Source organism: Sparus aurata, chromosome 1 (assembly GCF_900880675.1).
Source record: "Sparus aurata chromosome 1, fSpaAur1.1, whole genome shotgun sequence".
NCBI lineage: Eukaryota > Metazoa > Chordata > Actinopteri > Spariformes > Sparidae > Sparus > Sparus aurata.
Genome location: NC_044187.1, coordinates 5,275,885 through 5,292,659, shown reverse-complemented (window position 1 = coordinate 5,292,659; position 16,775 = coordinate 5,275,885). Strand labels below are relative to the sequence as shown.

The window sequence follows — 16,775 nt, the reverse complement described above, 5'->3', positions numbered from 1 at the left end:
TCTCATCTAGCCAATCGCGTCCCCCCTAATCTCATTTGTCCAATCACATCCTCCATCTCATCCGTCCAATCGCGGCCCCCGGTCCCTCGCGAGGGGGGGAGAGTCATCCTCTCCTTTACGCCGGCCGCTGCTGGGGATGCATTCGAGTCACTTCAAATATGAAAAGCACTCGGCATCTTGAGGCCCAAATAGCACGAGGGCCCGTGTAACTTTGACTCTCAGGGCCGATTTCTCACGCTGCTGCGCTGCAACCCGAATCATTTCCCCCCCTGACTTGAAAGGAGATCAGCATTTCTGTCCGTATTGGCAGCTGGAGAGGAAGGGAAAAATTGAAGCTTTTGAAAATTCTTTGAAGCTACCTTTTTTTTGTTATCAAAGCTTCTTTGTAGGCTGCATGAATTTTGCATGTGCAGGTTTAAGGGAACTTTGTGATGTGGTGTGTGTGTGTGTGTGTGTGTGTTCCCTTATATGCAGCAGTACTGTAGTAATTTGAGAAAGCAAGGAAAGAGGTAGAAACATGAAAAACTGTTCGCTGCCCGTCAGCAAAGATTTGGCCAGGAAGATTTAGAACGAACACATTGGAGACGGGTTTCATCTAAATTTCTACCTCCAACATTTGAGCCTAAAAACGCTTTGCACGAAGCACAATTTTTGCAACAGTGTCATTCCAAAAGAGACGTGACAGAACATGTTTGACGATCCCCTTTTTTCCTAAGTTCAGAATGTAAAAATCTCTCCGGTAAAAGAGCGGATGTTTTCCAGGTTTCTTCATCATGTTTTTTCCTAGCGAGTCGACTCAAGCTTCCCCCTGCTAAGCTATGGCCCTGTGTGTGTGTGTGTGTGTGTGTGTGTGTGTGTGTGTGTGTGTGTGTGTGTGTGTGTGTGTGTGTGCAACCATTGTGTCCATCATACCATCATCACATGATTAGGTCTTGCTGGAATTTAAAGAATAACACAACTTCATCTCTGGCATCGAGCCAACAAAAGCTGAAAAGAGTAAAGGACTGGTGATGAGGGATTGTACACACACACACACACACACACACACACACACACACACTTCCTCTCCTGGTGGTCTAATTAACTTCCAGAGGCTGTAAATGTCATTGGAGCCAAATTTCTTCCGTTGTGTTTAAAATTGCTCTGTACAGAAAAGCCGCTGACGAACGAACGCAGTTATCACATAAACTGTAAACTATGTAGTGAATATGATCAGTTTCACAGTAATCAAAAAGTCAAAAAGTAAAAGTAGTGAACGGAGATCTGAACCCCGTCAAATTAAAGTATTCTGAGCTCAGCATCACTTCAGAGCCATCACAATGAAAAATTCTTCATATTCCCCAGAATACATGTTGGTAACGTGTTTCTGCAAACCACTGATGGGATTCAGGATTGATTGTGGATTGGTTAGGGCGAGGCAAAAATCATTATTCTAGCCAAAAGTATGATCTTTTCCTAAACCTAACCGTATTGTCTTGATGCCTAAACCCGACCAAACCGCGACCGCTTGACAACGTCAGTAACGGCTAAAGTCATAACTGTGTCATAATATGTGAAATATTTGCCAGCCAGCTTTATTTTGAAAGTCTATCTGGACGTCACATTTTTATGCTAATTGCTAATTTGAGCGTGGAGGGTGAAGTGTTAGATGGAGGCCTATTTTGATCCCTGACTGAGCTGCTGTATTTGTTGAGCCGGGAGTGAGAACGTGCTGATTGATGCCGGCAGTCACATTAAGAGAAATCAGGAATCCTAACTGACATTAGACTCTTGTAGTTCTTGGTTACTGGTCTGAACCCTGTGAAAACAAAAGCTACACTCCTTGAATCTTTGACCTCCTTCCTGTCGGTGGCCTGTGCCGGAGCTGAAGTGGTGACGCTGCTGTCCTCAGGTCAGCCGTAATGATTCTGTAACAGGGGAACACATTCCCAGGCAGACTGTGTTCGTCAGGCTAGTTTATCCCTCTGCCATGTAAAATATGTGGCCGAACAAGTGGCTACACTTGAACTCTGGATGTGTGTGTGTGTGTGTGCTCTGTTAACCTTTCCAGTCCATGCTAAAAAATGCGCAAACACACACACACACACGCCTACACGTGTCTTTGTCTCAGTTTCTGTCTGCCCTATTTGCATTTAATGGCGGGTGAGGTGGGGGAGGGAGGTGGGGGAGGGGAGGGGGGGGTCAGGTTGAAAACTGCAATATGTATTTATGTTTCTCTGTATGCGGTTGCCAGGCAACAGCAGAATAAGGGTATTTACAGTTAATAAAAAGTGAGTGACATTAGCTCGGTGTATTAATTTGCTTTAAGAGCTGGAAAGAAAGGCGAGGTGTTGTGAGTGTGTGCGTGTGCGTGTGCCTGTGTGTGTGAGTCTTTTGTGCAGAGAGATTAATAAATGCTTCCACACCCTATCTGTTTTGTGTGTGTGTGTGTGCGCGCGTGTCCATTGTGTGTGTCCATATGCATAACAGGCGCTCAGCCAGCATCGTCTTTGTAGATGTTTCGGTGTGATTCTTTTGTGTGTGTGTGTGTGTGTGTGTGTGTGTGTGTGTGTGTGTGTGTTTGCCAAAAAAAAAAAAAAAAAATGCCTGTGCACAGCCTTCTGTGTTTATGTGCACTCGCCTACATACATTGTCTATGCATGCGTGTGTGTGCATGTGTGTATTTAATTAGTGTTGTTGTCGTCAGGTTTCATAGAATCTTAAAAAACATGAATTCACCACACGACTCGCTGTTTTCCGTTGTTTTTTGAGCAGCAGAGGCTGTGCATCAGCAAAATACGTCCTATGGGAAAATCCACTCTGTCATTTATGTTCCTCGCCCTTCAGAACATAAAATAATGGTTCCTTTAAAGATGGATTTTCTTGTGTAAATGCTGGATTTTGCAAAAGGACACTGGAGTTGACGAAGTGCTTTGTTTTTGCAGTTTGACGTTGTGTTTTAGCTGCCGTCATGTCGTCTTGATGGTAAACATGCCAGCGAGCGTTAACCTCACGTCTCTTTTTCTTTGTCACAGGCTTTGAAAGCATCTTGGAAGGCTTGTTTGGGCCGGGACTAGTCAAAGATATCACCCTTTTCCAAGGTAAACAAGCTCACACACACACACACACACACACATACACACACACACACACACACACACATACACACCAACTAACATATACGTTTCTGAATGACAATTGTACATTCAGAAATCTTCAAATTTTAAAACAGAATAACAAAATGCTTCCCAACAGCTGAAACAGCAAACATAATAAAACAAATCACTTAACTAGGAAAGAAATATTGACGTATTTCTGCCAACAGGTTGTTACAAGCACCGAAATGATTTTATTTTTTTTTCCTTACGTTTGACCGCTTTGTTAAAAAAAAAAAAAAAAAAATCATTATTCTGCATTCATGGTTTATTTATTTCTCAGCTCTTAATCTAGTTCACTGTTTATTCCGTGCGAGAGGGAGAGAGAGACGGGGTAGATGTTCAATAAATTTACCCAAACAGCATCTCCACTCTCTATTTATCGATTGGCCTTAAAGACATTTATATCCATGCCTCCAGAATAAACTGTTTAGTATATCAAACATTATGATTAATTCATGCCACAGCCATGTTTAATTGATGCCAAACCGAGGCTGGAAAAGACGGACAGATGTCACTAAACCGGAAAAAAAAGAACAACAACACAGCTGCAGTGAATGAGGCCGGTTCTACAATGTCTTCGACTGGTTATAACCGAGATGTTCTGATTCTAAACAAGAAAAAACACAGTTCGATGGATCTGCTGCTTAAATCTGCAGGTGGGACCAACAGAAACTGCCCCCGCCCCCCCAGCAGAACCAGTCCGTCCGGTCTGGTATTGTGTTTTTCTACAAAAGTGTTCGGCTAATGTTACAGCTGAACACCACATGTGGAGTTCTGTGTGTGAAGCGTTTCACAAGCGTGTGTTTTTATTTACTTATACATGTATTTTTACAAAAGCCACGCTCAGTTGCTTCTCTCTGCCCTGCTGAGTTGGACTGTCGCTCACAAACATTTAATCTAATTATTGCTCTCGTTGCAGACATCCACATTTTTACCTTTCAACGACCCTGTTTTTCAATAAATGTATTCGCCTTTTCATTTTAGCTGTATTTGATTAACTCTGAACCTCGGCTCTGTTGTAAATGAGGCCTCTCCCTCAGTGTGTCCTCAGAGGATTTAATGGATGAATTTTATTCAAACATAAAAGTTTTTTGTATCGGTCCATTAGGCCATTACAGTGAGAGACGAGGCAGCTCGGGGGATCATGAAAGGAGGCTCAGGCTGATCAGATGATGCCATGAAACTTTGACCGCTTGAAAAAAAAAAAAAAAAAAAAAAAGAATGAAAACATGTTTAAAGTCATGTTAGCAGCGGCCATGCGAGGCTGTAATGCTCATTATAGACCAAAAAGTTGTTAGATGGAAGGAATGCTTGATCAAGTGTTGGACAGACCTCAGTCAGACGTACAGCTGTGACGGCAGCATGATTAGAAAACTGTAGGAATAGTTGTTGTTTTTATGTTTATGATGCACAAAGACCAGCACAGTGGGTTAAACCCTGCCGGGCCAATGTGTCGCCAACATGTCTCTTCCGTGGTCAAGTTACTGATAAAAAAAAAAAAAAAATCAATTACATTTTTAAATAAAGGCGACAAACCTTCTTGGTTAGGTTCAGGAAAAGATGCTTTTTAGCTTAAAATAACCACACTCACCACTGGATGTTTGCCTCACACCTGAACCCTTTAACACTCAGTGCGTTTACATGCACAGCTTAGTCAGATTACAGCCATAGTTCGACTATGCTGCTCAGTCGGACAACTGCAATTATCCGAGTATACATGCCAGTGAGAAAATCGAATTACTGGCCGAAAGCATGTCATACCCCGGTACGCTAGGTGGCGCTGTACCCATTTCAACTAGTGTTAACTGCGCACCTCCGGCTGACCTCTTTACGTCACCAGCTGCCTCGTCATTCAAGAAAGATGGCGTACGAAGAGCGAGACGAAGCTACATCTTTGTACACTTCGTATATGGTGTACATGATAATTACACAAACTAGGTGCACTCTGGCGCTCTTTCTTGCGGTGATTTTGGAGGAAAGCCGCCGCCGCCGCCGCCGCCGCCACCGCCACCGCCGTCGCCGTCCGTCTACTTCCGGCTCACGGCCCCGGGGAAAAATCTCGCGCCTGTGCAGAACGCAAAATCCGATCCGATCCGCTGGAAACGTATACATGCAGGAGTAATGCGACTTTCAATCGAATAATCTACGTGGTGTAATTCGACTATGAGAAATCCGATCCGGTCGGATTTTAGTCAGACAAAGGTGTATACATGCATCTTAAAGATCCGTTCATAGTCAGACTAACGCAGTAATTCGGTTTTCTTGAGTGTCATGTAAACGCACTGACAGACTTTCTGGATGTGTTCATCCATTGCTCCGGTCATCGGCACGAGCCAAACCTCCACCCTTATGCTCCGCCCTCTCGTTGATCTATAACATAGCTTTGCTGTGAAGCTGGACTGGATGTCCGCGGGCCTTTAAAAAGTCTAAATAATTTCAAAGTTGGATTTGGTCTTAAATGCCACACAATATTTGATCTCATTCAGTTTATCCAGCTGTTTCTTTTTGTCAAAACGAGTGGAGCCCTCCACATGTGACCACATATATACACTGCATGCCTTTATAGCTGCCTGCAATGCATGTCCAAAAATCTGCCTCTAATCTGGTTAAAATGTATCTTGGAAATGGTTCAAACAGCATAAATGTAAGTGTGTGATAACTGCAGACAGCCTGAGACATCCGAGCTGTCCTGTTTGTTTACGTTCACATATTCTTTCATTTATTAATCTGCAAGTCATCTTGCATTGCACACTACTAAGGGGAAATGACAGAATGTATGCATTTATGTGTTATTTACGCAGCGTAGAGCTCCAGAGTCCTGTGAGAGGGAGACGCAGTTTGCGCTCATAAACCATAAAATATTTCAGAAGTCACTGAAACTGCCGCAGATCAAATATGGACGTCATGAGAATTAAAAAAACCACCATCGAGTCCGAGTTCACCCAATCACCCAGATCTCTCTCTTTCTCTCATCCTATCACAGAGAAACGAGGTCACCACAGTGTCCTGGAGTCATGTGACCCTTCCCCCACCGACTTAAGGCATTTTTAGAATATTTCTGGCCCGTCTACGTCATTTTCACTCATGCGTTACACTTCCACATATATGCACACGTACACGCTCCCTCGTCGAGTAAAGAAAGGCAATAGGCTGTTTACAGAGCTGCAGACAGATATTCACACACACACACACACACACACACACAATTTCATAAACGTGCAACATAAACATTTTTCAACAAGAAAGAAAAGCTGTTCATCAGATTATTTCTCCTCAAAATGCCTTCATTATCTTTTACATCAGTGAGTGGTGGTTTCCTACATTTCCCAGAATTCCCCGTGGCACTCCATTTAAAGAAGGCACTTCTGGCCTCCCCTGAAGTCGGTCACTTGAGCTGTTCACTGTTGAAGCTGTCATGTGACGCTCACAGTGACTCTGGTTGTTGTTTGTCTGCTGCTGTCTCTTATCAAACGATGGAACCTCGGTATCGTCAGAAATCTCAGAAATCACGTTTCCATCACGCTCCAATTAGAAGCCAAACATGTTCTGTGAGTGTTTTACGTTCTGGTTCTGTTTCTGTTTCTGTGTGTGTGTGCGGACATCGATCTCTCGGCCTATTGCAGATTGATTTCTGCCACAATTCCTTAAAATGTTGAATGTTAAAAAATGCTCAGTTTTATAACCTTTGCTCTGTAATTCTGATGTTCACAGTAGATACTGACATCAGACTTCAACAGTTGTGTCTGAAATAATGAGTCTGTCACAAGCTGTCCTCAGTAAAGAAACAAAAATACATCCGACAACAAATTAAAAACCAGGAACCATTCATAGGTGATGGCAGGCAGTCATCAGCTCCTGAGCTGCGTACCAAGTAGTCTGCACCTCACAGCTGCACGCTGCCACTGTTAACATGTTCCTCGCTCTCTCAGCTGTAGTTTTTTTGAGGAGTTTCGTCTAAGTTTGAGACAAATATCCAGTCGGACTCAAGGATGAACTGACGACATCCGAGTGGTCGAACCACAATTGAAATTTACCAACCATAAATCCCACCGAGCATCTGTTTCTGCATTGTGCTCCTTTAAAACCAAAATGTTTTCACACCAGGTGATACGGACAAAATGTGCACTGATGCTGACATACAGATATACATCAGGTCGAGCTCTGTTCAAGATCAGAAAACCAGCTCCAAGTAGTTCTTTCTAAAAGCTAAGTTTGCTGGAAAACTGTCTGAAATGATCTCCAAATACATATATACACAATACAATACAATATAATTATATAGAGTAATACTTGCTGTCTTTCAGTCTCCTCCACCGCCTTGATCTCATCTTCCTTAACATTTGGTTTTCTGTATTGTATCACGGTCACTCCCGACTGAAAAAAGATAAATCACCCTGCAGGTGAACCAAACACAACTCAGAGTTTGAATCTAAGACCTTTTTTTTATAAAATCTAGTTTATTAACAAGGTTTCTTTCTCTCTTGTTTCTGCACTTACATGTGGAATAAACCAGGTGCATGTGTTGAGCAGGAACACACACTTCATGTAAACACTGTCAAGACCTTCCACACACACACACAAACACACTCGACTGCTGTGAGGGTGGGGGGGTCACGCTAGCAGTGGGACTGGAGCTAATTGGCGCCTTCCCAGGGATATTGTAAGGGGCACAACCACGGGGTTCAAGCAAAGTTCACCTTTGACCTTTTCATTAGAGAGAGAGAGAGAGAGAGACAGAGAGAGAGACAGAGAGAGAGAGAGAGAGAGACAGAGAGAGAGAGAGAGAGAGAGAGACTGTTGTTTATGTGGCACGGCGATGTGAGGAAAGTGGACTGTGTGGAAAAAGCCTGAGCTGTGATCTGCTCCATTATAAAGCAGCGCTGCATGTATGAACTGTTGCTTGGACACACACACACACACACACACACACACATACAGGGAATAGGAAGAGGATTCAGATAGAAATCTCAATGCAGCTGCAGAAGCAGAGTCTCTGGCTCATGAAAGGAGTGGATCAGCGTTTTTGGATGTTTTGATTCGTTTTAAAAAACGACGTTACAGCAGCCGAAGGAATCTTGTTTCTGCTGATAGTGTTTTAACCTGTCGTGTGAACAACAGACTCAAAGCCTCCACCCATGGGTCTATATGTTTACTATAATACACGCAGGATGACACACAGGTCATCTATTCAAACAGAGTCTGCTCAGTCTTAAAACTCACTTTATGGTTTGTGTAATCTTCAGAGAACATGAAGTCAGTGAAGACACCTTGTGCGTCGTTATGTCTGGCTGCTAATCAATCAAAACGATTCATTCATTATCATAATAGCTGCCAATCAATTCCATAATAATGTCAGAATTGCACTTCCACATCGCTTCATATAAACTATATCAATGACAGACGAGAGGTTTGCACAGCATTGTGCGTGGATGGAAATAAATCCTTCACTTTTCTGAAACGCAGCAGTGAAGCTGTGGTGAAAATCTGCTAAACAACATTTTTTCATATAATAGTCTGACGGTTTCACGTCTCGCATGTTTTGGCATCACAGAAATCTGGATTGTAGTTTTATTTTTCCCCGGCGATCAGAAACAGTTTGAGGGTTTTGAGGTTGGCAGCTCGATCTGAAGGTCGCGTTCTTCCTCCTGAGCAGGTTCGTGTTGTGGCGGGTTGAAAAGAAAAGAAGGTCGATGTTTTTCACGTCACCCGTCAGCGGTTTGAGTGCGCTGACTGACGGCTGTATGTATTTTAGCACATTGCTGGTAATACTGCGGCTCAAGGTCTGTTTATTTGATCACGTTAATGTCAGGTGGAGGATGATGAGCGTGATCATCTTCAGCATGGCTGAAGAGGTGACATTTTGGAGACGGGGAGTTCTGATGTGTCACATACTGCATATCCACAGTATATTGTGACCGTATTGATTTCATTCTTGTGTTTCTGTGTTCTCTCTCTCTCCCTCCGTCTCTCTCCCTCTCTGTGGAGCTGACTCGATCTTCTTCCTCCTCCCGTCTGTGACACACTCCTCCTCTCTTTCACTGCCTCTCTCTCTCTCTCTCTCTCTCTATATATATATATAAACACTATCAGTCTGTATATGTCACCCTGCGCTGATGTGTTTCGAACTGAATCGAAGGTTTTTAAAGAAAGTGTAGCGCCATGGCAACAGCTCAGGTGTAACCAAGTCGACGGCTGCCTCTCTCTCCCTCAGCTCGGTCCTGAAGGTGCTCTGTTGGTAATTTGCCCGTCTGGATTGTGCATTTACATTCTGAAGGATGAAGACTCGCAGCATGTTTATGGCCTGCGTGACTGCACAACACTGAACTGGAAATGATTCTCCGTGAAGCTGAATTGACAGCTGGCGTCACGTGAATCAAACATAAGCCCACAAGCGCAGGATTAATATTGATAAGAGCAACAATCGACGACCAAACCTCGAGTCCTCAGATTGTTTTAATTCTGTATCGATCAACCGCGTCTGTAATTATTTAAAATACTCTTTTTAAAACATTCATGTGTCATTTTCTTTGTCTTTTGTTGGCTCTTGATGCTGTTTTCCTAACTTCAGTGACTTCATCGCTTTTATCGGTTCCTTGACTGAAACCAGTAAGTAGAGGCCTTCATGCATCCACTGGGACTGATGTAACCTGATGGAAACCAGAGACACATTCATTAATAAAGAGGCCCGTTAAAAGAAGTCTGCACTGATCCAAAATGCAGCGGACAGATCAGCAGGCCGATCCTTTCGTCACAGTTCACACTCTCCATCTTGTGATTTCTCTCACTTTCAAATTTTCCAATTTAGAATATTTCTCACCAACGTCCTGGAATCTGGAGATAATTTCCAACGTATAATCGCATGCTTGCAATTATTTTCATCATCAATTCAACTGCAAGCCGTTTAAACCCAACTAAACATGGAGAAAACATTAATAAACACTTTGCTGCATTTTCCCAGAGTCCTTGTGGATTTTAAGAAACGTCTTCATTAAAAAACCCAAAGAATTCAGTTTTACAACAAAACAGAAACAAATGAAAAACAGAAAATCTTGAGGAGGCGGAGACGCTTAATGAACCAAGAGTAAACATGTTTAAATGTTTTATTATTCTATTATTTATTATTATTATTTTTAAATAAATGTGATGAGTTTACTTTAATTTCTGCAGCTATAAATTGATCAATTGACTAATCAATTTAAAAGAACACTGGTTGCAAACTATTTTGATAAATTATTAGTTGTTCAAGTTATTTTTCATCGTTTCCAGCTTCTTGTGAGGATTATCATCTTTTTCTTGTTGTTAATAATAATAGATGAAGAGTCATTCGTTTATTCCGACTGTTTCCACAATTTCTTGACATTTTACTTACTAAACGATCAATCGATTAATCGAGAATATCCTGCAGATTATTGAACGTAATGCTTAGTTGCAGATCTTATTAGTGAGTTGGCATTTAAGGTACGGTTTGGATCAGTTAAGTTGGAACCAAAAAACCCTCAAACGAGGATTTACAGTATGATAACTGTATCACATCTGTCTCCATGTGAGGAGTAGACAGGGAGACGATCAGATGCAGGATGTTTCAGTTTCCTGATCTACCAGGAGACAGCGGCGAGCTTCTTCATCCCACTGAACACGAGCTGAGTTCAGTCTTGGAAAGGCGTAATTAGTTCCTCGCGAATCAGGCTTAAGGGCATGAATACCTAACAAACACACGGTAATATTTACATGCACTCACACGCAGGCGATCATGCAGTATTTGTGCTCTTAAGGCAACGATGTATTCAATGGTGGATTGAGCTAATCTGTCAATCATGGCGGAGGGTAGTTGTTTTTTTTTTTTTTTGCATGGCGTACTCGACACATGAAGTTAGTCATCGCTGTGATTTAATCCTCGGCTGTAATTAAAAGTGAATCATTGGAATGCTCTCCTCGCTGAGATCTGTGGGCCCTCAGCTGTCACTCTCCGCAGGCTCGACTGGATGTTGAATGAAAACACGCCATTTCTCCGTCGATCCGTCAACATCTCATCACATCACCAGAGAGACGCAACAAAAGAATATCACTTTCTTTCACCGTCACCAGATTTTCCTGGGGACTCCAAACTTTGCTTGATAGCAGGACTTTAGATGCCAACAGTGTGCGGTTTGGGTTTAGGAAGTGCATGGAGGGTTTTTAATGGGAGTCTTGATTCAACATGTTGCTGTCTGTCTCCCTCTCTCATCCAGACTGCGAGCCGGAGGAAGTGTCCGACTGGTCCTTCGATGAAAACTGTCTCTTCTGCTGCTTAAGACGTGAGAGAGTCAAGGTAGGAGTCATCACAACAATTATTCCTCCGTCAGAAAAGCCTCTATGACTCTGAGCATCACTAGATGGCTTTAATGTCCTGTCAGAAGCTGGTGGGTGGCATCTCTTTCGCCTCACAACACTTAGGTCCTCGGTTCAAGCTGAACCGGGCTGGTGTGGAGCTCTTCTTCTTCTGTTCCACCTAATTAGCTCTGGTTCTTGAACTAGTCGCATTCAAGCTTCTCCGAAACCTCGGTGCCATCCAGTGATACAGCTGGCCATTTCCACAAGTTTGGAGCCGAACTGTTCTGATGGAGATTGCGTCATCGACAGAGGCTCGGCGAGCTGTAGAATATGACTCGTTCCACTTGTTTTACAGTTCCAGAAACAACAACCGGTTCTGTGTTGGTGGAGAACGGGTCTGTGTGTCAACTACATACACGCCATTCCTATGTTCTCCTCAGAGGAGGAGAGCACGGTAAAACTGTCCAAATAAAGAAAATGAATCAATTGAGCAAATAAGAAATTATGCAAAAACTGGTTATTGAGTTTCACATAATAATGGTAAATTGAAAAAAACTATGAATGCCGAACCTACTTAAAGAGGCACTATGTAGTTTCAATACAACTATAACAATAACACAAACTCAGGAATTTTTATTTCCATTAGTGAAGAAACAAGCTGTTCTCAGAGGAAAAGAAGGTCCCAGAACACTGTTTGAAGCTAGAAAGGTGGCAGGGTCCGCCACATATAAACAGTAAAACAGTATGAAGTCGTGTTGTCCTTTAACGTCAGTTTGTCAGGCAGTTAATCAAACTATCTTTCTCTTCTGACTATGTTTGACTGATGTTCAGTTCTAGATCAACATTATCTGCAAATTAAAACCAGCAAACCAGGAAAATGTAGTTTGAGAATAACTTCTCTGACCTCACTAGTGTCTGTAGGAAGCTTACTGTTTAAACATCCTTCAGTAATGTGTTGGAGCAGCCTGTCACAGGGCAGAGAAGCAAATCCCAAAGCACCACTTCAACACATAATACACCAATACTTTGAGCTCCTTTTAATAACTGACGACAACTCAAATGACTGTATAAACCTTGAGAACATCCTCAGTGGAAATGACCCCCTTGATCAAAGTGTCTGTCTTGTTCGGGGACAGTTGAAGGAAAAGTGTGACGGGTTTGTTACTCCACCGTCTCTCAGCCGTCTCTCAGATTTCTTGGAGAGTTTGTTGAGAAGATCGACATCACTCTCATTATCTGTGCGCTGAATATGATGCTCGAACCCACAGGATTATCCAAGTTTAGCATAAGGAATGAGAGATTAAACAAATGAGAAATCACGTGTAAATTAGTTTAATTTAAAGCTGCTGGTCGGCAAATTTTGGACCGACCCAAGTTAGTAATGTCCCTGTGCTTCCTTTCTTTATGCTAAGTTAAGCTAATTGACTCCAAGTTCTGTCAAAATATCAACATATTGTTTTTTTCACCTTGATACAATGAAAACATTATCAATTATTGGGTTTTTTTTTAATCTTCACAGTATTTTCATCCAAGGTTCACAATAGTCTCATTTCCAGTATCTTTAATACAAATATAACTGCCTTAAATAATGTCCACTATGTTCAGAAAATAATAACAAAACCCGACCACCATCTTGGCGGTTTTCACGACCATTGTCTGTGTGAACGAGGTGGACTGAGGGGGGGAGGGGTGAGAATGTTTCACTCTAACACTGCAGAGATGTTCAAAAACAAGGTAAAAAGTGAATCAATGTTTCTCCATCACATGTTTTTATTCTCATATTCTGCAGAACAGAGACGGGCTGTTAAATCCTTAAAGCAACACTTATGTTACTTCTGTGAAGGAATTGTTTGCACATTTCTTGTGTTTTTGTTCGCCACCGTTTTTGGAGCTTTCTCCACATCTTTGTCTCTCCTCCTCCTCCTGCTGCGTACTTGTTATTTGTGTTGTTCACCCTTCATGGTCTTGACCCCAATTTAGCTTATGAAAGGGACGCGACATAATGATTTGGAGGTGTGTTTGTGTAGATATGTGTGTGTGTGAAAGGCGGGGGAGGAGGACGGTGACACGGGTGTAAATTAGTGGAACTGTGTCGCCTCCACTCAGTTTGTGCTAAAAAGTGATCAGGGCAGAATAATAATGAGTTTATTGGACAGACCGCTGCTTAATACACACACACACACACACACACACACACACACACACACACACACACACACACACGTACATACATTACACGGATGTTGGGGTACCTGCTTGTGTGTCCTCTGCTGCAGACAAAGCATTCATGTGATGCAGGCCTCCACTTCAGCGGAGAAGGAGCAGGGGTGTCGGGGGGGCAGCAGCCTCTTTTTGATGCACACATGGGCTCTTGTTGCACGTCGTCACCACGGCGGTGTGTCTGAAACACCACAGGGTTCATCATGTGGGTAAAGAGAAGAAACTGATTACTTTAAAAAACAAACAAATGCAGTGTTAGGCTGGCAGCAGGACTGACGGATGGATCAGAGTCTCTTGTGGCTATTAATTGACTTTTTGATCTTATTTGCTCTAAAAAAAAAAAAAAAAAATGCGCTAATTGAATTTAATTGCGCAGATTTAAAAAAAACAACAAACAAACCATCTATCTGTTGCTTTTAGTTTTGAGTTTCTTTGCACAGGTCAACAATGTCAGGGTCCACCTACACACTTGTTCTGGAGCTTTTGACCGTCTTCCTCCTCAGAGGGCTCATTTATCTCTTAGTTCTACGTGTTTAAACTTCCCAATACTTTTCAAGGACTTCTTGTCTGTGTTTTCCATCTCATAATTTACTTTTTGGGATGTGAGTGAACAAGTGAATGAGGGTGGGAAGGAAGTGAGGAGGGGGCGTCCTTCCCTCAGCAGTTGCTTGTTTTTCAATGTGACCTCGGTCTGACCTCGAAGGTCGGCCATCTGTCTCTTAAAAAACATCCTTGCCTCGCCGCCTCCATCAACCCCCATCTGTCTCTACGTCTCTGCATCCCTTTTGCAGTCTCTATGCCCATGCTAATAAAGAACAGCACGATGCTACAGCACGAACTGACATCGCCATGTATGTAAAATATACACCAACAAAGAAAAAAAATCTAAATCAATCAACAGAGCAAATTCAATTAAACAATGCCCAGCAGGGTTCACTGACTGTCTTTTTTCAGCAGTGTTATCTGACTGGTCAATAATTAGTTAGCCACTTATAGTCTGCAAATCATCACTAATACTTGTGCGATATTTGCAAAAGCCTTAATTGTATTCCTCTCCACACTCTACGCTTTTTTTCTCCATCTTTTATTCATCCATCAGGGCTTGAAAGCTCGCTCTATCTCCCTGTTATTACCCTCTGCTTGTTTGTGAAATGCCAGAGGAGCTTCTGTGGGCGGGAACCATCGATTCATTGATCTGGAGCCATGCAAACTGCCGGCAGATAGAGAGAGCTGAGGGGGTTAAAAATAAAGAGAGGACAGAATAATGAAAGCCTTAAAAACACACTCTCATATCATCTGTCCGTTTGTTGCCTTGTCTCCTGCAACTGAGGCAAATGGACACACACACACACACACACACACACACAAAACCCATGTTTAGTGTTGTAAAGACAACAGAGACAAGATCATTACAAGTAAAGCCAACAGTGGTGGTAATCCCTCCTTCATGTTCCCTCTCAGTGGCTGGTTCTTTCATAATAATCTGTCATTGGAAGCGCCGAGTCTCGTCAGGCTCAATAACTTGGATTTCCAGAGGGAGCCGTTCGATTGGCTGACAACTGGAAGAGGCCCCACCTACAACAATGGCACCTCAATAGAGAAGTGAGCTGTCCTGCCGCCGCTTCTCCCCGTCGTGTCATTCAGGCTTTATTAATTACGTTCATCGTGATTTGATACCTGATTTTATTCGACCTCTGTCTGAGCGGTTCTGTTCAAGTGCCTGTCTCTTTAAGGCCAGTCTGCTCTGATTGGTCAACTCAAACAGGCATGAGCAGGCACCGCCCACTGTGTTTCCACAGCAGCTCTGTCTGTGTTTTTGCAACCACGCGTTTGTTGGGGAGGCGTGGCTGAAGGTGGTGGTTGTACAGTTGTGACATCACAAATTTACGGAAACCCCAACCACTCAGCTGGAGGCTTATTCTCAGTGGAATCGAGCGATTTCATTTTAGTTTTTTTTAGACAGTGGCACCTCTACCAGCTTCATAATCCAAAAATGGCGCTTTAACAACCATTTTCATTGTCATTTTTTCCTTTGACAAAACAGGAAGTTGTTCCAATTTTTCAAAATTGAGAGTTTCCCTGTTTTATATAATTGTAAACTTTGTATCCTTGGATTAAAGAATGATGGCATGACATCTGAAGACTTCACCATTACTGAGTTATTAAAACAAGATATACTGGTAATTGACAGATTAAAGGTCCTATTTGTACAAAAAGCAGATTTTCCTTTCGTCCAAATAATGATCCTTTGGGATTGAGGGACGGCTCGGCTGCCACTCCACCATATCAGTTTTGACAAGTTGGGATTGAGACCCAAAAATCATTTCTTTTTCTTACAAACGGCACTTTCGAATCAATAAAAATAATAATCTGGACTTGAAGCCCTATGATTAAAATGTGGATGTCTAAGAAATTCTCACAAAGTTAAATGATCAATTTCAGACTGCAGTGAAGCCACAACATGTTTCATTATGAGCCGAGACCACCAGCTTCTCTTATCGCGAAGGAGAAGAAGAAAATCGCTATGTTCAGTTTCGACTTTGAGCAAAATTGACCATTTTGAAATAAAAAGGATGGAAAAGTCTGCGGCTACAGCACATCTCAGAAGCATCAGCTGGATGTGATGGTGGTCGGAGGGATTGATGTGTGAGGGTTTATTATTTTTTGACAGTACAGGCTTTTACTCACGCATTTGCGTCCATGTGTCCGTCTCTGCAGGAGCACGGCGGAGAGAACGGTGCAGGCAGCCAGGTGCTGTCGGATGGTGAAGACTTCAAACAGGAGCAGTCTCGGATCAGCCGGCTGGAGAGACAGGCCCAAGACTTCCTCAATGCTGTGTTCCACAGAAAAGGTAACACACACACACACAGACACACACACACTCCCCATCAGTCACTTCATTTCACATTCCCTCTGGCCGTAGATATCTGGAATATCTCAGCATGTCCAGAGGTGTATTTCAGAAGATTTGGTTAATTCTTCAGGGAAATCAGTAAATATAAGGGAATTTCACATAAATGATCCCTATAAGGGGAATACAATACCACAGTGTATTGTATATTCCAGACATTTCTATTGCATTTAATTATTTTGGATCCCCAAATGGAT

General features: G+C 42.6%; 2 protein-coding genes across 3 annotated transcripts in view; one reads left to right on the top strand and one right to left on the bottom strand.

Moving 5' to 3' along the window:
• The window catches only part of LOC115587496 (MORN repeat-containing protein 4-like), a 118,716-nt gene that overhangs the window by 61,791 nt on the left and 40,150 nt on the right, over window positions 1-16,775 (bottom strand). The window contains exons 6-8 of one of the 2 annotated variants that reach the window (XR_003985066.1): window positions 16,356-16,500; window positions 13,700-13,848; window positions 9,573-9,784 (exon numbers count right to left, since the gene is read on the bottom strand). Coding sequence is in view for 1 of the 2 variants with exons in the window: in XM_030427359.1 (XP_030283219.1) it covers window positions 13,700-13,736 (37 nt within the window). In the remaining variant the exon portion in view is untranslated. Of the gene's footprint in view, window positions 1-9,572; window positions 9,785-13,699; window positions 13,849-16,355; window positions 16,501-16,775 lie in introns of those variants that run through there. The other variant, XM_030427359.1, reaches the window with a different exon arrangement.
• The window catches only part of lcor (ligand dependent nuclear receptor corepressor), a 90,010-nt gene that overhangs the window by 39,520 nt on the left and 33,715 nt on the right, over window positions 1-16,775 (top strand). Inside the window, exons 2-4 of the mRNA XM_030426899.1 lie at window positions 3,015-3,080; window positions 11,366-11,445; window positions 16,386-16,518. Of these exons, the coding sequence (XP_030282759.1) occupies window positions 3,015-3,080; window positions 11,366-11,445; window positions 16,386-16,518 (279 nt within the window). The remainder of the gene's footprint in view (window positions 1-3,014; window positions 3,081-11,365; window positions 11,446-16,385; window positions 16,519-16,775) is intronic.